General features: G+C 38.0%; 1 protein-coding gene across 1 annotated transcript in view; it reads left to right on the forward strand.

The window, feature by feature from the left end:
- The window catches only part of FAM117B (family with sequence similarity 117 member B), a 94,018-nt gene that overhangs the window by 60,637 nt on the left and 12,495 nt on the right, over positions 1-20,886 (forward strand). Inside the window, exons 5-7 of the mRNA XM_066280529.1 lie at positions 14,708-14,851; positions 16,812-17,037; positions 19,603-19,723. Of these exons, the coding sequence (XP_066136626.1) occupies positions 14,708-14,851; positions 16,812-17,037; positions 19,603-19,723 (491 nt within the window). The remainder of the gene's footprint in view (positions 1-14,707; positions 14,852-16,811; positions 17,038-19,602; positions 19,724-20,886) is intronic.

Below are 20,886 nucleotides of genomic sequence, written 5' to 3' on the forward strand. Positions count from 1 at the left end.
ACCTCACATCATATAGAAAAATAACTCAAAATGGGTGAAAGACCTAAATATGACAGTTAAAACCAAAACTTTATAGACAAAAACAGAGACATAAACGACATTGGATTAGGCAATGGTTTGTTAGTTATGACGCTAGAAGTACAAGCAACTAAAGAAAAAGATAAATTGGATTATATCAAAATCAAAACTTTTTTGCTTTAAAGGACATCATCAGAAAAGTAAAAAGACAAGCCATAAGATAAAAAATATTTACAAATTATATATCCTATATAGAGGTTGTATATAAAGAATTCTTGCAACTCAATAAAAATAAGACAAATGCTTGACCAGTGGTGCAGTAGATAGAGTGTTGAACTGGGACACTGAGCTGTCCCTGGTTTGAAAAACCCTGAGGCCGCCAACTTGAGTGTGGGCTCGTTGTCTTGAGCGCAGATTACTGTCTTGAGTATAGGATCATCGGCATGATCCCAAAGTCTCTGGCTTGAGAAAGGGATCGCTGGCTTGGCTTGAACCCCCCCCCCCACACACACACACACGTATCAGATGCACATATGAGAAGTATTCAGTGAACAGCTAAAATGAAGCAGCTCTGAGTTGATGCTTTTCATCTCTCTCTTCCTTCTTCTCTCTCTCTCAAAGACAAACAGCCTGATTTTAAAATGGATAAAGTATCTAATTAGAGAATTCTCCAGGAAGATACACAAGTAGCCAATAGGCACATTTAAAAAGATGCTTAGCATTATTTGTCAATAGAAATGCAATTTAAAGTTCTTTTTTTATTATTATTTTAATGAGAGGAGGGGAGGCAGGTAGACAGACTCCTACATGCGCCCCAACTGGGATCTACCTGGCCAACATACTAGGGGGTGATGTTCTGCCCGTCTAGGGCCAGTGCTCAGTTGCCGAACAACAGCCATTTTTTTAGCATCTGAGGTAAAGGCGAGAGAGCCATCCTCAGCATCAGAGCCTACTCAATCGAACCATGGCTGTGGGAGGGGAAGAGAAGGGGAGAGGAAGGGGTGGAGAAGCAGATTGTCACTTCTGTGTGCCCTGACTGGGAATCAAACCTGGGACATCCATACGCTGGGCTGATGCTCCACCACTGAGCCAACTAGCCAAGGCCTGCAATTTATTTATTTTTTTGTATTTTTCTGAAGCTGGAAATGCGGAGAGACAGTCAGACAGACTCCTGCATGTGCCCAACCGGGATCCACCCGCCAAGGCCTGCAATTTAAAATTCTGATGGGTTACTACTTTATACCCACTGGGATGGCTAAAATTAAAAAGACAGATAAGTGTTAGTGATATGTGGAGAAATTGAAATCCTTATATACAGGTTTACCATTATGAGTACAAAAAACAGTTTATTCTTGTATTATTATTTGTTAATTGTTGTATTATTTTTCTATGAACAACTGTAAACCTACTTTTGCCTGACTCTGTATTCCTCATAGGAATGTAAATGGTGCAGTCATTTTGGAAAGCAGTCTAATCTGACAGTTCTTCAAGAGGCTAAATATAAGAGTTTAGCCTGTACTTCCTCTTCAAGGTGTTTACCAAAGAGAAATGAAAACATATGTTCACATAAAGACTTGAGATGTCCCTCCAGATTCTCACCTGCCACATGTAGGTGTGAGACCAGCCCTTTTCATGTCTCTGCTTTTCATACCAGTCTCAGTGTGGCTTCTTTAAACCCTTGGTTATTAAGACTACTGTTTATCTAGTCTTCAGTTGGTTATTCAGGTTGATTGTTCTATAATATAATTTAGTTGTCATTTCAGTTTGGACCTGAAAGGATATCTACTCCACCACCAACTTTGATTCCTCTTGTATTTTTATTTTAGCCACTCTAATAGATGTATTGTTATTGGACTTGATAGAAATTTGCATTACCATAGTGAATATTTTAAATTGGGCTATTTGTCACATGTAAATCCTCTTTGATGATGTGTACGTTCAAGTGGGGTTTTTGTTCATTTTTAAATTGGGCTATTTTTGTTTTCTTATTATTGAGTTTTGAGAGCTCTTTATATATTCTGAATACAAATCCTTTGTTATCTTAGTTACAAATATTTCTTCCCCATCTGAATTTTTTTTTCATTCTCTTAACGGTCTTTCACAACACAATTTTTTTTTTAAGTGAGAGAGACAGAAAGAGGGACAGATAGGAAAGGAGAGAAATGAGAAGCATCAATTCTTCATTGAGGCACCTTCATTGTTCATTGATCACCCCTCACATGTGCCTTGACTGGGGTGCTACAGTTGAGCTGGTGAGCCTACTCTCAAGCTGGATGAGCCTGTGCTCAAGCCAGTGACATCAGGGCCTCAAACCTGGGTCCTCTGCATCCCAGGGCGACACTCGATTCACTCTGCCACCGCCTGTCAGGCAACACAAAAATTTTCTTTCTTTTTTTTAAAATTGTTTATTTATTGATTTTAGCAAGAGAGGGAAGGGGAGAGGAACATAGATCTGTTCCAGTATGTGCCTTGACCAGGGATTGAACCACCAACCTCTGCACTTCGGGACAGTGCTCTAACCAATAAAGCTATCCAGCCAGGGCAAAATTTTCAAAAGATAATTTTGAGCCTGACCAGGCAGTGGCAGTGGATAAGAGTGTTGGCCTGGGACACTGAGGATAAGGGTTCGAAACCCCGAGGTTGCCATCTTGAGTGTGGGATTGGAGACATGACTCAATGGTCGCTGGCTTGAGCCCACTAGTGAAACAACTGCAAGTTGATGCTTCTCGTCTCTCTTTCTCTCTCTTAAAAAAATTCAATTAAAAATTAGACATCCATCATTTCACACAGTTGCCTTTTTATTTCATTTTCTGTTGAGAACTTTTAAGATTTATTCTCTCAGCAATTTCCAAGTATGCAATACATTGTTAGTATAGTCACCATGCTGTACACTAGATCCCCAAACCAGATTCATCTTATGATTAGAAGTTTGTATTCTTAGACCACATTTACCCAATTCCTCTACCCATCTGCTCCTGGCAACCACCTATCTATCTACTGCTGTTTCTGTGAGTTTGGTATTTTTTTTAGATTCCACATATGAGTACCATCACACAGTATTTGTCTTTGTCTAACTTATTTCACTTAGCCTAACATACTCTACTTTTATCCATGTAGTTACAATTGGCAGGATTTCATTTTTTTATGGCTGAATAATATTTCATGGTATATGTATCAATATATAATTATTCTTTGTCTATTCATTTGTTAGTAGACACTTAGGTTGTTAACATGTTTTGGCTGTCATAAATAATGCTGCAGTGAACATTAAGTGCAGATACTGTAAGGAATAAAAATGTTTTGTGGTTCAACTTAGCAATATGAATCAAAATCCTGAAAATGTTTTCTGCATATTGAGCCACTAGTCTCTCCTGCCCTGGAATTTGTTTTAAAGAAATACTAACATTTGTGTGAAATATTTATCTACGAGGATGTTCATAGTAGCCTTTTTTTTTTTTTTAATGATGAAAACTTGGAAACTATTTGTCCAATAGCAGAGCATTGATTTATTAATACATTTATACAATACCATGCAGCTATAAAAATTATTTGGTAAATAAGAATTTCAAGCATAGAAATATGTCAGATTTGGGAAATGAAAAAATTACATGTTACATTCTGTTTTTGGTTAAAAGTGTATATGCACAGAGTAAAAAGACCAAGATAGAAGGTTATTTATCAAATTAGTAATAATTATTATCTCTGGATGCTTCAATTACATTTTTTTTCAGTGAATACTTGTCACTTTTTCAATTTAAAAAATGCCAGTTAAAAACAGTTTCTCGAGTGACGTCACGAAAATGGCGCCCTCAGCAGCGCGTCCGACAGCTCTCCCCTAAATCACAACAAATTTATCAACTAGAAACAGAAAAATTTATCCTCGGAGCATTCCGGAGTTCCACACAAACTGATAGCGAAAGGACTGTTATCACTTGAATCTGAGAGATGAGGGTGTGGAGGAATCGACCACAGGGACGTTCTTTCAAACCGCAAGGAAGTGCGCCTGTGGTGAGTCAGCCCATATACTTGGGAACTGCGAGCCGCCGCGAGCGGCCAATGGGAGCCGCCGCAAGCCCCCGCGAGCCGCCGCCGCGAGCGGAGCAGCCTCCGCGAACCGCCGCCCGAGCGGCCGCCACGAGCCGCCGCCGTGAGCCACCGCGAGCCGCGGCGCGCGCGCCCGGTCCGGTTGAGCACCGCTGACGTTCCCAGCGGCCCGCACACTGCGAGTGGGGGTCGCCGGCCACCGGTGCCCGGAGTGCCCCATTCGCGCGCGTGCCTTGGGCATTCCACGCGCCCAGGGCGCCCTGCTGGCCCGCACACCCAGGGGGATCCATTATCCTGCGCCTGGTGCGGTCCAGCCGCCAGCGGCGGGGCGAGCGGGAGAGGCTTGGGAGATTCTCTCCATGGGCGGGGCACCTCACCCAGCCATTCAAGCTAACAATCAAGCGTTGGGGGAGGGGCGCGCGCAGGCAGCCTAAAATACCTTCGGAAGCACAGCTGCGACCCAATCACTGAAATTAGCTTAACCCATGAAATCTGCGCACCCTCGGTTCTAATTGATAAGATCTCTCTCAATTCAACGTTCCAAGACAAGAGGCGTGATATTTTTTAGTGCCTCTCGCTAAAGGGGCGGGGGCAACTTCTGATTAATAGAGCCTCCATATTTAGGGATAAACGCTAACAAGAAGGACTTGGCAGATAATAAGGTCTGTACTACACTAGTCATAAGCAGAGACTAGTGCCTCTTCTTCCCTGCAAAAACAGGCTACAAAGTGTGGAAAGCCTGGGTTGAGAGGTCCAACTAAATGATAGGCGCTGAACAGTCACCTTGACAACAATTGACTCCCACCCCCGCCTGATTACACTGGAGGCCCTGACTGTCAGAGCCTTTCCCAAAGCCTTGCACTGAGTGGGGATAGAGTGGGGATTTCCCAGCTCTTTGAGCCTCTTACTCCCCAGGCAGAAGCAGTTGCAGCCTTATAGCTGGATCACCAGGCTGCTAATTCAGAAAGGGGGGACTAGGAGAGAGAATCCAGGAAAGCAAACTCTCTCATCGTTGGACCCTGCAAACGCCAACAAGCCTTTACTTCCAGCAAGACTAAAGCCAATTATATGACATTGCCATAGAATCCCATCAACTGCAAATCCCTACCTAAGAGTGACACAGGGGCAGAGCCTGGGGTACAGAGTCACCGACCAGGAAGAGGGAGAGAAAAGAAAAAGGAAGAAGTTAACCTCTCAAAATCAAGAAAAACCCACAGACTTTACAACTTGATCCACTATTTTTTTGTTGTTGTTGTTGTTTGTTTCTTCTATCTTTTTGCCTTTATTTCCTCCACCTCGGTCCTTCTATTCTCTGCCCATCTTATGCTTCCCCTTTCTTGAACTACACTACCCATGAGTGTTGCATTTTATTTTTCTTCTTCATCCTCACCCTCCTTTAAGGTTATACTCCAAAACACTTAACTCTCACTCTCTCCTCTTTTTTTTTTTTTTTTTTTTGTCTTGCTTTATTTTGTTTTTTTCTCTTCCTATTTTATTTCTTCCTTCGTTTTTCTCTTTTTCTTATTTTTTCCTTTCTATTCGTTTTCTCTTTTCTCATTTTACTTTCCTCCCATATAATCCTCAATCACGAACAAATTAGTTAATTTGGGACTCAAGGCTTTTTTTTTGGCTTTATTTCTCTTTTTTAATTTTGTTTTTATTTTTTTTTCTTGTTTGTTTATTTTTGTGGCATTTTGGGTCCTCCCAACCCAAGGTCTCCATTGTATTTAGTCTTCGCTTCACTTAATACAACAGATTTTTACTTATTATTTTTATTTTTTCTTCTTTATTATTCTTTTTTGGTCCTTTTTTCTGGTTCCCTCTTATCCCTCTCATTATATCTCTTAGTTGACCATCACATACAAGCAAATCATCTTATGCTTGTCTAAGATTTTCTTCCTTTTTTTTTTTTTTTTTTTTTTGCATTTAGTAGGTCCCTACTCCCTTTTTTTTGCCCCTTGAACTCTTCACCCCAAATCAGGCCCTCCATTATAGGCACGATATTTCCCTGAGGAGGGAAAGAGAAGAGAGAAAAAAAGGGGGAAATAATAAATTATTACTGTTTTTTGTGGGGTGTTTTACCTTTTTTTTTTTTTTTTTTACTTTTTACTCTTTATTCTAATTAGTGCTATCAATAAGACCACCCTCAGATGCCGATAAAAAAGAGGAAATCGAATATTATGGATACGAAAGAAAGAGAGGTAACACAAATAGATGTGGAAAAATCTATGGAGAAAAGACTTAACATATTGGAAGCCTTGGAGCTAAATGACAGAGAATTTAAAATAGAAATCTTAAAAATACTCAGAGATATACAAGAAAACACAGAAAGGCAATATAGGGAGATCAGAAAACAACTCAATGAACACAAAGAATATATTACCAAGGAAATTGAAATTATAAAAACAAATCAAACAGAAATGAAAAACTCAATTCACGAGCTGAAAAACGAGGTAACAAGCTTAGCTAACAGAACAGCCCAGATTGAAGATAGGATTAGTGAAATAGAAGACAAACAACTTGAGGCACAACAGAGAGAAGAAGAAAGAGACTCAAAAATAATAAAAAACGAGAAAGCCCTACAGGAATTGTCTGACTCCATCAGAAAGAATAACATAAGAATAATAGGTATATCAGAGGGAGAAGAGAAAGAAAATGGAATGGAGAATATACTCAAACAAATAATAGACAAGAACTTCCCAAGCCTGTGGAAGGAACTAAAGCCTCAAATTCAAGAAGCAAACAGAACACCAAGTTTTCTTAACCCCAACAAACCCACTCCAAGGCACATCATAATAAAGATGACACAAACCAATGACAAAGAAAAAATTCTCAAGGCAGCCAGGGAAAAGAAGAGTACAACATATAAAGGAAGGCCTATTAGATTATCATCAGATTTCTCAGCAGAAACTCTACAAGATAGAAGAGAGTGGACCCCAATATTTAAAGCCCTGAAAGAGAGGAACTTTCAGCCAAGAATACTATACCCATCAAAGCTATCCTTCAAGTATGAAGGAGATATAAAAACATTCACAAATACAGAAAAGATGAGAGAATTTATCAACAGAAAGCCCCCACTCCAGGAAATACTAAAGGGGGTTTTCCAACCAGATTCAAAGAACAAAAGAAAACAACACCACAAGTAACAGCTCCACCAAGAACACAATAAAACCAAACTTAAACTGTGACAACAAAGGAAAAAAAGGGGGGAGAGGATGGAGATTAACAGTAGCAAAGGATGATGAAGTGCAGAAATACTTATAAGATAGGGTACTACAATGAATATGGTAGGTACCCTTTTCATTACTTAATGGTAACCACCCTTAAAAAAACCACCACAAAAACACTTGACTTAAAAAAGGTAGCAACAGAGGAAAGAAGTATGGAACACAAACAAACAAAAACAAATGATAGAAAAACAAAAGAGAAGAATCAAACTAGATACAAAACTAACAGAAAGCAATTTATAAAATGGCAGTAGGGAACCCACAAGTGTCAATAATTACACTAAATGTAAATGGATTAAACTTACCAATAAAAAGACACAGAGTAGCAGAATGGATTAAAAAAGAAAATCCAACTATATGCTGCCTATAAGAAACACATCTAAGCAACAAGGATAAAAACAAATTCAAAGTGAAAGACTGGAAAACAATACTCCAAGCAAACAACACCCAAAAAAAAGCAGGCGTAGCAATACTCATATCTAATAATGCTGACTACAAGACAGAAAAAGTACTCAGAGACAAAAATGGTCATTTCATAATGATTAAGGGGAAGTTGAATCAAGAAGACATAACAATCCTTAATATATATGCACCAAACCAAGGAGCACCAAAATATATAAGACAGCTACTTATTGACCTTAAAACAAAAACTAACAAAAATACAATCATACTTGGAGACCTCAATACACCGCTGACGGCTCTAGATCGGTCATCCAAACAGAGAATCAATAAAGATATAGTGGCCTTAAACGAAATACTAGAACACCTGGATATGATAGACATCTACAGGACACTTCATCCCAAAGCGACAGAGTATACATTTTTCTCTAGTGTACATGGAACATTCTCAAGAATTGACCATATGTTGGGCCACAAAGACAATATCAGCAAATTTAGAAAAATTGAAATTGTACCAAGCATATTTTCTGATCATAAAGCCTTGAAACTAGAATTCAACTGCAAAAAAGAGGGGGAAAAACCCACAAAAATGTGGAAACTAAACAACATACTTCTAAAAAATGAATGGGTCAAAGAAGAAATAAGCGCAGAAATCAAAAGATATATACAGACAAATGAAAATGAAAATACGACATATCAGAATCTCTGGGATGCAGCAAAAGCAGTAATAAGAGGAAAGTTCATATCACTTCAGGCCTATATGAACAAACAAGAGAGAGCCGAAGTAAACCACTTAACTTCACACCTTAAGGAACTAGAAAAAGAAGAACAAAGACAACCCAAAACCAGCCGAAGAAAGGAGATAATAAAAATCAGAGCAGAAATAAATGAAATAGAGAACAGAAAAACTATAGAAAAAATCAATAAAACAAGGAGCTGGTTCTTTGAAAAGATCAACAAAATTGACAAACCCTTGGCAAGACTCACCAAGGAAAAAAGGCACAGGACTCAAATAAATAAAATCCAAAATGAAAGAGGAGAGATCACCACAGACATCATAGATATACAAAGAATTATTGTAGAATACTATGAAAAATTATATGCCACCAAATACAACAATCTAGAAGAAATGGATAAATTCCTAGAACAATACAACCTTCCTAGACTGAGTCATGAAGAAGCAGAAAGCCTAAACAGACCAATCAGCAGGGAGGAAATAGAAAAAACTATTAAAAATCTCCCCAAAAATAAAAGTCCAGGCCCAGACGGTTATACTAGTGAATTCTATCAAACATTCAAAGAAGACTTGGTTCCTATTCTACTCAAAGTCTTCCAAATAATTGAAGAAGAAGCAATACTTCCAAACACATTTTATGAGGCCAACATAATTCTCATACCGAAACCTCATGTGGCAAGGATGGCACAAAGAAAGAAAACTACAGACCAATATCTCTAATGAATACAGATGCTAAAATACTAAACAAAATACTGGCAAACCGAATACAACAACATATTAAAAAAATAATACATCATGATCAAGTGGGATTCATCCCAGAATCTCAAGGATGGTTCAACATACGCAAAATGGTTAACGTAATACACCATATCAACAAAACAAAGAACAAAAACCACATGATTTTATCAATAGATGCAGAAAAGGCTTTTGATAAAATACAACACAATTTTATGTTTAAGACTCTCAACAAAATGGGTAGAGAAGGAAAATATCTCAACATGATAAAGGCCATATATGATAAACCATCAGCCAACATCCTATTAAACGGCATAAAACTGAGGACTTTCTACCTTAAATCAGGAACAAGACAGGGTTGTCCACTCTCTCCACTCTTATTCAACATGGTGCTGGAAGTTCTGGCCAGAGCAATCAGACAAGACAAAGAAATAAAAGGCATCCATATCGGAAAAGAAGAAGTAAAGCTATCACTTTTTGCTGATGATATGATCCTATACATCGAAAACCCCAAAGAATCCACAAAAAGACTACTAGAAACAATAAGCCAATACAGTAAGGTCACAGGATACAAAATTAACATACAGAAGTCAATAGCCTTTCTATATGCCAACAATGAAACAACTGAGAAGGAACTCAAAAGAATAATCCCCTTCACGATTGCAACAAAAAAAATAAAATACCTAGGAATAAACATAACAAAGAACGTAAAGGACCTATATAATGAAAATTACAAAGCATTGTTAAGGGAAATCGAAAAAGATACAATGAGATGGAAAAATATTCCTTGTTCTTGGATAGGAAGAATAAATATAATCAAAATGTCCATATTACCCAAAGCAATATACAAATTTAATGCAATTCCCATCAAAATCCCTATGAGATTTTTTAAAGAAATGGAACAAAAAATCATCAGATTTATATGGAACTATAAAAAACCCCAAATAGCCAAAACAATCCTAAGGAAAAAGAATGAAGCTGGGGGCATTACAATACCTGACTTTAAACTATATTATAGGGCCACGATAATCAAAACAGCATGGTATTGGCAAAAAAATAGACACTCAGACCAATGGAACAGAATAGAAAGCCCAGAAATAAAACCACATATATATGGTCAAATAATCTTTGATAAAGGGGCCAACAACACACAATGGAGAAAAGAAAGCCTCTTCAACAAATGGTGTTGGGAAAACTGGAAAGCCACATGCAAAAGAATGAAACTCGACTACAGCCTGTCCCCGTGTACTAAAATTAATTCAAAATGGATCAAAGACCTAAATATAAGACCTGAAACAATAAAGTACATAGAAGAAGAAATAGGTACTAAAATCATGGACCTGGGTTTTAAAGAACATTTTATGAACTTGACTCCAATGGCAAGAGAAGTGAAGGCAAAGATAATGAATGGGACTACATCAGAATTAAAAGTTTTTGCTCAGCAAGAGAAACTGATATCGAAATAAACAGACAGCCAACTATATGGGAACTGATATTTTCAAACGACAGCTCAGATAAGGGCCTAATATCCAAAATTTACAAAGAACTCATAAAACTCAACAACAAACAAACAAGCAATCCAATAAAAAAATGGGAAGAGGACATGAACAGACACTTCTCCCAGGAAGAGATACAAATGGCCAACAGATATATGAAAAGATGCTCAGCTTCATTAGTTATTAGAGAAATGCAAATCAAAACTACAATGAGATACCACCTCACTCCTGTTAGATTAGCTATTATCAACAAGACGGGTAATAGCAAATGTTGGAGAGGCTGTGGAGAAAAAGGAACCCTCATTCACTGTTGGTGGGACTGTAAAGTAGTACAACCATTATGGAGGAAAGTATGGTGGTTCCTCAAAAAACTGCAAATAGAACTACCTTATGACCCAGCAATCCCTCTACTGGGTATATACCCCAAAACCTCAGAAACATTGATACGTGAAGACACATGTAGCCCCATGTTCATTGCAGCACTGTTCACAGTGGCCAAGACATGGAAACAACCAAAAAGCCCTTCAATAGAAGACTGGATAAAGAAGATGTGGCACATATACACTATGGAATACTACTCAGCCATAAGAAATGATGACATCAGATCATTTACAGCAAAATGGTGGGATCTTGATAACATTATAAGGAGTGAAATAAGTAAATCAGAAAAAAACAAGAACTACATGATTCCATACATTGGTGGAACATAAAAATGAGACTAAGAGACATGGACAAGAGTGTGGTGGTTACCAAGGGTGGGGGGGGGGAGGGAGGACATGGGAGGGAGGGAGGGAGAGAGTTAGGGGGAGGGGGAGGGGCACAGAGAACTAGATGGAGGGTGACGGAGGACAATCTGACTTTGGGCGAGGGGTTTGCAACATAATTTGATGACAAAATAACCTAGACATGTTTTCTTTGAATATATGTACCCTGATTTATTAATGTCATCCCATTACCATTAATAAAAATTTATTAAAAAAAAAAAAACAGTTTCTCATTATAAAGTTTTTATGATCATATTTAAATTCTCTGAACCCTTGTATCTCCGGATTATATTTAAGTAGTCTCTTTAGACTATTGGAAACTGTAAAAATATAAAAAGAAGGGTGGGTGTATTAGTCGGCTTGGGGTACCATAACGAAATACCAGAAGTTGAGTGGCATATACAAAAGAAATTAATTTTATCACTGAGACTGGAAGTCCAAGATCAAGATGCCAGCAGGGTTAGTGTGTGGGAAGAGCTTTCCCTTTGGGTTGCAGGTAGCTGTCTGCTTGCTATGATTCAATAGATCTTTCCTTGGTGTACGTGCGTGGAGAGGGGAGAGTGAGCAAGAGCACAAGTGAGCTCTCTCATGTCTCACAGAATCACTAATCATATCAGAGCATGGTCTAGTTCTTTATTCCTTATAGCTCCTATTTCTTAATATAGCTACACTGCAGGTTAGGGCTTCTACATACAGCTTTTAGGGGGACACAGACATTCAGTCCATAATACCAGCCTACCTGAATAAGTATGTTCTAAACATAAGATGATGAACTAGACATAGTTTCTCCTCTCAGGTTGATGTATAAGAATAAAGGAAAAGTGTATTATCTATAATTCCTTTACCCAAGTGTAGCTTACTCTGTGAGACTAGTCTTTTTCTTCTGTGTGAAATATAGATATATGTATTGTATATGTATATGTTGGCTTTCGGTCAGATGAACTTTAAGAGCTAAAGGAAGAATATTCTTTAACTTCGCTTTTCTGAAGTATCTCGGATAGATAAGGCTTTGTTCTGATAGGTCAGGAGTCGGGAACCTTTTTGGCTGAGAGAGCCATACAACGACCCATGTACATTACGCATTATCCAATAAAAATTTGGTGTTGTCCCGGAGGACAGGTGTGATTGGCTCCAGCCACCCGCAACCATAAACATGAGCGGTAGAAAATGAACGGATTGTAATACATGAGAATGTTTTATATTTTTAACGTTACTATTATTTTTATTAAAGATTTGTCTGCGAGCCAGATGCAGCCATCCAAAGAGCCACATCTGGCTTGCGAACCATAGGTTCCTGACCCCTGCGATAGGTAGACCAGGAAATACTGAGAGAGAAATTAGTTGTTTTTATTTTCCTGAACAAGTATTTATGTTTTTATTTTGGGCAAAAAAGGAACTAAAAGAAAAATGAGAGAGCTAAACGTTTTGAAGTCTTAGTCCATAATTTTTCTATTTATATATTTGTAAAATAATTTTATTTACCTCTTAGAAATCCCATTATTATTACCCTACAGCCTATTCTATATAGTACTTGTAAAATTTAGCTGACACTAGGTTATATCAGATTTAAATTTTGATAAATATAGAGTGTCTGTGAGTTAAAGTTTTATTTTTCCAACCAGTTCTTGATCAATGAAGCTGATGTGCTTTAGGCACCAGCCAGGTTGGATGTAGAGTTGATAATACCAGTGAAGCCAGAGGGGTCTGGCCAAGACAAGTGTTTGGAGAAAATGAACTAGATCAAGAGAATAGTTTTATTGATGTAACAAACGTTTTCTTCAAAATACAATTTTGGAAATGGTACATCATTAGTGCTCCAAGATCTATACTGAATGGCTCAAAGATGTGCGTATGGAACATATTTTAAAACTTTCTCTATGAAATACCTATCTGAACATAAGATTTTTCAGTCTTTCCTTTGATAGTAATAGAGGCTAGAAGAGGGGACAGGGAGAAGAAATGGAAAGTGAAGGAATAAATAATATGAGAAGTTTGAAGGTATGAGGAGAAGATTAGGGAACAAGGATTAAAAAGGGGAAATTAGGAGACATATGTAGAAAAAATAAATGAGACTTGAAAAATTTTTGAAAAGATAAGAAAAGATTAAGAATAAAATGCATGATATGGGAAACACAGGAAAAATTGTAGCTGCTATTTACAGAGCGTATCTCCATTGTAAGCCCAGGCATGAGGCCACGTGTCCTCTCATTTCATTCTCAAAACCACTTCCTGAGGCAGGTGATTGTATTCCCATTTACGTGTGAGGAAAGTGAGACTCGGAGCGGTCCAGCAAGAAGCCGTGAAGAAGCATTGCCTCAGCACTTCAGACTGAAACTTCCCTTGGCTTGGCTTTTTCTTGCCTTTTCCACGGATTATTGTGTTATGCTTTTTTTTTTTTTTTTTTTTTTAATTATAAAGGTGAGCAAGATTAAAAGAGGAAAAATACAGGTTTAACACAGAGTTCTATGTCAAATGACATGGTTATCCATTGAATGAAACTAGTGATAATTCATTAGCAGCCTTGTTACCTTTTCTCCTTGCCTACCTTCCTCAGAAAGAGAAATTTTTCAAAGAAACCTCCAGATGAAGGGTAGGTTAATTGCATTTCTTTACCAGGCAACCAGAAGATGTACAGGATGATCTTCTGGCACACTGCTACTGTTAACTTTGGTGGATACCTTTGCAATTCTTGTTTCATATTTAATTTTGAGTATTTTGTCAGGAAACCAGGTAATATAATGTAATTATATAATCGGTTAATTCTTTTCAAAAGTTGTAAATGTCATTGAAAAAAATACATATTTTTAAAAATTAGAGATAGAGTTTTGGAGGAAGAAATGAATTATATAATTTTCTTTACTGAACAAAACATTAAAATCATTACAATAGTATAAATAATTAAATTTTACGGGGACCTTATTCTCATTTTAGTCTTCCTTGTGAATATAGGAATTGTGGCACTAAACTTTAAAGTTACGTCTGAAATTTGAATTCTGTTAGAATCATAAAAGAATTTCTGAGATGAGCATTCTTTTAGTACTTTTTCTTTGTCCCTAGTCCCTTTAAAGTTTCTTATAGAGTGAATAAACTTCTGAACGTCTGCCTTTAAATTACATTTCATGAATACTGAGGAGCAGGTTTGGTTGCTCACACTTTTTGCGAGGCCCATAAACTCTATTCTGATTTTTTTTTAGGGTTATTCATGTCAACTAAAAGTATGTTTCAACCTAGAGAATTAAAAGGTGGTATTAAACTTCTCTTCTCCCCTCTTTACCACTTCTTCTCAAGGCTCCTGTTCCCAAGAGTACACTTATTCCAGTAATTCCCATCACCAAATCAACAGGCTCCCGGTTCCGGAACAGTGTGGAAGGATTGAATCAGGAGATTGAAATAATAATTAAAGAGACTGGGGAAAAGGAAGAACAACTTATAGTAAGTAATCCTTACACGTTAACTCTTCTACTTACTAAAAAAGGCACAGTTTCATTTTCTATATTTACTTAGGTTCTTTCCTTCTTGTTGAGAGAGAATGAAAATTTTTCTCTTTTGAAAAACTTTGACCTTAGCACGTAAATGAAAACTTCATTTCTCTGCGTCTCATAGAGACAACTGATGTGGCTTAAATTTGGATTCTTGAATAGAAACTGTTTTTTGTTTATCTGTATTTAAAAATCATCAAATAGGTGGTATACTTCTAATTGTTTTAACTCCCTTTAATAAAAGTTTAGCTTACTAATTTGTTGGGGAGAAAGGGATATGACATCAAATACTTTCTAAGCATATATCTACCTGCTTCTTACTGTTTATCACTTCCTATTTAGTTAACTGTAACATCATGAAGTATAATTCTGTTTACCTAGCATACACATAAGAGGTGCACTGTTCTAACTATAACACATGTAAGAATGATCCATATGTAAGACACAGAAAATTTCCTGTCTATATTTAAAACCATGTCACAGAGTATATTAAAGCTTTTTTTCTTCAGTGAAAGAAAAATAGTATTTGAAATAGTATTTTATTGATGCTTAATATCCTTTCCGTTAAGGCTAAAGGTTGGTTTACATTAGAGAAAGCACAACTTTCCACACCCTCTTTTTCTTCATACTGCATAGTAGGGGAAACTTTCCCTGATGTGATAAAGGTAAATGAGCCAGAAAAGAACAGAGAACTGGTTTCCCTGATAAGTGAGCCCCAAGCTTTTTTCAGATTGTTCTCCTTGATTCTCCCCCTTATAATTAGTACTGTTATGATTAACCTTTTCTTCACATAGGAAAGTTTTGTGTTTGTTTTTTTTACAGAGACAGAGAATCAGAGAGAGGGACAGATAGGGACAGACAGACAGGAACAGAGAGAGATGAGAAGCATCAATCAGTTTTTCGTTGCGACACCTTAGTTGTTCATTGATTGCTTTCTCATATGTGCCTTGACCGTGGGCCTTCAGCAGACCGAGTAACCCCTTGCTCGAGCCAGCGACCTTGAGTCCAAGCTGGTGAGATTTGCTCAAACCAGATGAGCCCATGCTCAAGCTGGCAACCTTGGAGTCTCGAACCTGGGTCCTCCGCATCCCAGTTTGATACTCTCTCCACTGCGCCACTGCCTGGTCAGGCTCACATAGGAAAGTTTTTTTGTTTTTGTTTTTTTTAATTTTTATTTTATTTATTCATTTTAGAGAGGAAAGAGAGAGAGAGGAGAGAGAGACAGAGAGAGAGAAGGGGGGAGAAGCTAGAAGCATCAACTCCCATATGTGCCTTGACCAGGCAAGCCCAGGGTTTCGATCCGGTGACCTCAGCATTTCCAGGTCGACGCTTTATCCACTGCGCCACCACAGGTTAGGCAGGAAAGTTTTTATGAAAAAAAATTTCAGGGCAAATTGTCAGGGGGGAGAAGCTAACAGGACCTGACATCAAGTACCACTAGTTCCCACAATGGATCACTTTTTTTTCATATGAAATCTAGTGTTAACACCTAGATTTCATTTTCTATATTTACTTAGGTTCTTTCCTCCTTGTTGAGAGAGAATGAACACCTAGATTTCTTATTTTACCATGGCCCTTCTTTATAATTTTTAAAGTAATATTTAGCACATGATAAGTAATTTAGTGCATTTTCTCATTCAGCAAGCATTGACTACCTGTCAGGTGCCAGACCTTGGAAATTCAGAATCTTTGCCTGTGTTTTTAGTATCTAGTGGAGGGTGGGTAGTCAGATTAGACAGGGATGTCACCAGTGGAGCCAACACCAAGGCTTCTTTCTCATTAGGCCCTAATAGTAGGAGATTTCTGACCTCTGAGTCCCCTGGAACAACAAGGAGATGTCAACATTGGGTGCATTTCTTGGTAAATTTCAAAATGAGTGATAAATATGCATGTGTTTAAAAATTTTATAACAGCCACAAGATATTCCAGATGGCCATCGTGCACCTCCCCCCCTTGTACAGAGAAGTAGCAGCACACGCAGCATCGACACGCAGACCCCCGGCGGGGCAGATAGGGGAAGCAACAACAGCAGCCGTTCTCAGTCTGTGTCCCCCACGTCATTCCTCACCATCTCCAATGAAGGCAGCGAAGAGAGCCCTTGTTCAGCTGATGACCTGCTCGTTGATCCCAGGGATAAAGGTACAGTGCCGGAGGAATTTGTTACCAGATCCTAAGGGAATACTACCTATTTTATCTTTTGTTTCATTTATTTTCTAGCAGAACACACTTAAGGCTACTATGATAATTATTTTGAGATGTTTCAAAACACAGATGTAAAAATACTGGAGTACAAAACAGGTTTTACTGTGGTACTGTGGTGCTGCGGTGATGGTCGGGGGGTGGGTTTGTGGGCTTCTTTTTGTTTCTTTTTTTTCCACTTTTTAATACAAGTTCCTTATTAGCGAGAAACATTCTTTTTGGTATAAATGAGATGAACTTTTGTCCTGAAAAGCACTTTATTCTCTTTCACCTTAGTGGTCATGTTTTTATTATTTACTACTTTTTAATCAAATATGAAGCCTTTAATTTGTGTTTTTTGTGGCATTTCTAAAAGAATTAAGCTGATTTATATCAATGCAAAATGAGTATTCAGGGGAAGCCTGGAATAAAAAGGCTGGTGGGCTACTTAACAGCATTAAACTACTTATGTAACTTGAAAAATAATTTGGAGACCTAAGCAGTTTGAATATTAATTACTAATATTATTACCTTTTAAAATAAATAGGACTTTCATTCTGTCTATATCAGGGCAATATTTTTTTAGCCTATCCTACTTGCTTCATGTGCTGGAGAACAATAGTAAGATACTTATTTGTTAGTTCTGCGGTTCAGTTCAGTAGTCATTTTTAGATCTCATACTCATGGTGTATTGAACATCCTAAAATGTTCCATTGTTACAACTGGCCATTACTAATAATCCCTAAATTGTTGAGACTATAGCACGTGCAGAGAACAGAAGAAGTCATTTCAAACTAAAGGCCATTGTAAAATGTTGTTTGCAGCCATTTTGCCAGTTTCTAGGTTAAATAAAACGAGGCTATTCCAGGCTGACACCCCAGACCATTTAAATCACAACCTGGGGTAAAGGGGATAGGTTGTAGAACATAGGCAATTAGGAGATGGTTTGGTGATTCCAGTATGCACACAAATTTGACACCCACTCAGATAAGTCTTTCGATCGGCTGTGTGTTTCTTCTCAGGAATCTGCATAATTACCCACTTCCTATATTTATTGTGAGGATTAAGAGGAGTTGTCAGCTTCTAGTACTACTTAGTATCCAACCAAATGTACCCCCCCCCAAATTTAAAAAACTGTGGCTTAGCTAACACACACTGAAATTTTAGAACACTTAATGTAGCGTATCAGTATTTTTATTTATTTTGAGAAAAAGAGAGGCAGGAAGGAGAGAGATGAGAAGCATCAACTCATAATGGCTTCACTTTAGTTGTTCATTGATTGCTTCTCATAGGTGCCTTGACTGGGGGGCTCAAGCCGAACCAGTGATGCCTTGCTCAAACCAGCTACCTTAGGATCGTGTCGATGATCCCGTGCTCAAGCCGGCAACCCCGCCCTGAAGCAGGCGACTTTGGGGTGTCTAACCAGGGACCTCAGCATCCCAGTTTGACACTCTATCCACTGCGCCACCACCGGTCAGGCAACAAATCAATAATTTTTAAGTTAAATAGTATAAACTGAGGACATCTGAACTGAACAGGAATACCAGAGTAATAAGTGTTCCCTTTGATGCAGTTGATTTGGAAAGATTTCAAAAACTTTGAGCCAGACTTTGAAGGCAGTTTTGGAAAATCAGCAAAGAAGGAGCTCTTAGGTATGGAGAAATTCATAGGCAGCAGGAACTCTTTGGCATACAATGCACTTATGGCTCTGACTACCCGGAGCAGAGATTATAACCGGAAGAACCAACAACCAATGAAGAACCATTTCAGTTACTTGTACTGGGAAGAATGAAAGTGACATTTGAGTCTGCTTTCTGTGTATGGAATAAAAATAAATCAGTAAGACAGGCCCAGGCTGTGGTATTATAAATGAGAAAGAAATAAAAATCTTTTATTTGTTTGTGTATTTATTTAACAACATTATCTCCTCTTTACCAGGAGTTGTGTATTATATATTGGGGTTATGTTGATGAGTAAAACACTGTTTCTTTCCTCAAGTAGTTCATGGTATAGAGGAAAGGCAAGAACAATTAAATACAGTATGACTGCCCTGGCCGGTTTGCTCAGTGGTAGAGCGTCGGCCTGGTGTGCAGGAGTCACGGGTTTGATTCCCGGCCAGGGCACACAGGAGAAGCACCCATCTGCTTCTCCACCCCTCCCCCTCTCCTTCCTCTCTGTCTCTCTCTTCCCCTCCCGCAGCCAAGGCTCCATTGGAGCAAAGTTGGCCCGGGCACTGAGGATGGCTCTATGGCCTCTGCCTCAGGTGCTAGAATAGCTCTGGTTGCAACAGAGCAACTCCCCAGATGGGCAGAGCATTGCCCCCTGGTGGGCATGCCGGGTGGATCCCTGTCGGGCACATGTGGGAGTCTGTCTGACTGCCTCCCCGTTTCCAACTTCAGAAAAATGCAAAAAAAAATAAAAATAATAATAAATAAATAAATAAATAAATAAATAAATAAATAAATACAGTATGACTGCATTTATGTAGTAGTATTTCTTAGTAATTCAGCATGTCATTTATTGCAGAGAACGGGAACAACTCTCCTTTACCCAAATATGCAACCTCACCAAAACCTAACAACAGTTACATGTTCAAAAGGGAACCTCCAGAGGGCTGTGAAAGGGTCAAAGTCTTTGAGGAATGCTCGTAAGTATCCCCCCAAAAAAATCCCAGAAGCTTTTATTAGGAGAATTTTCAAAGAAGTTGAAGAATAATACAATGATCACCCATATAACCACCACCTACATTCTGTAATAACATTTTGCTGAATTTACTTTGTGTGTGGTAGTGGTTTTGCTGAACAGTTTAAAAATAAGTAGCAGACATCATGACACTTAACCTTAAATACAATTTAATATTTGTTTCCTAAAAGTAAACCACAGTATAACATAACTAAAATACCATTAATGCTTAATATCAAATAATATCCAGCTGTTATTCACGTTTTCTCAGTTCTTTCCAGCATTTCATGTGTGGCTGTTATTTTTGAACCTGTATACATCACACTTTGAATTTAGCATTATATTTACTTAAGATAGACCATAGACCCAGTGGTGTTTCCTTCTTCAGGAATGGAATTCCTTTTGGTTTTTATCTACTTTTGTTCTTCAGTTTTTCAAACAGTTTTAAAAATTATTTGTCTGCCAATATAGGAAACAGAATCTGTCACTTTGCAGAATCATGTTACTGTGATGAATGTGGTAAGAAGTAGAATTTTAAACAGTGCCTATTACTTTTGGTGTGTGATCTCCTATGCTCATATACTTTTGTTGGCTAGTACTCTAGTCAAGTACTACGATTTTAGACTCATAAGTTGGTCAGAAAGTTTTGCAGCCTTGGGTTTACGGCAGCTGTGACTTTTTGCTTTATAAGCAATGGCTACCAGTTGTAAATCTGCATGAAACGGAGAAAATTAGTAGGTGAACATTATTTGGGAATATAGTGATAGTACTTAGCCTCACCTTCCAGTCTCGCTCTAGCTGCTGGTCCAAGAGCCACTGCCTGGCTTTTTCTCACTATGAAACCTAAAGTACAAAGTGAATATTATCCAATCTTGTCTGATTCACATAATTTACCTTTTCCTCCATTATGAACATTTTGAAATATGGTACCCTTTTGTTCCTTTACATGCCCCTTCTGTCAGTGCTTCTTTTAACCCAAATTCTTAATATTTATCACACAAACAACATTGTATTTGAATCCCTTCAACTTCTCTAGTGGAAAATCCCAGCTGTTGTTCACTATCTGCTTTTGTGACAGTAACTGAAAACTGCTTATGAAAGTTGCTTATTTTGTTTTTTACCATCTCG

This window comes from Saccopteryx bilineata, chromosome 5 (genome assembly GCF_036850765.1).
Source record: "Saccopteryx bilineata isolate mSacBil1 chromosome 5, mSacBil1_pri_phased_curated, whole genome shotgun sequence".
Classification (NCBI taxonomy): domain Eukaryota; kingdom Metazoa; phylum Chordata; class Mammalia; order Chiroptera; family Emballonuridae; genus Saccopteryx; species Saccopteryx bilineata.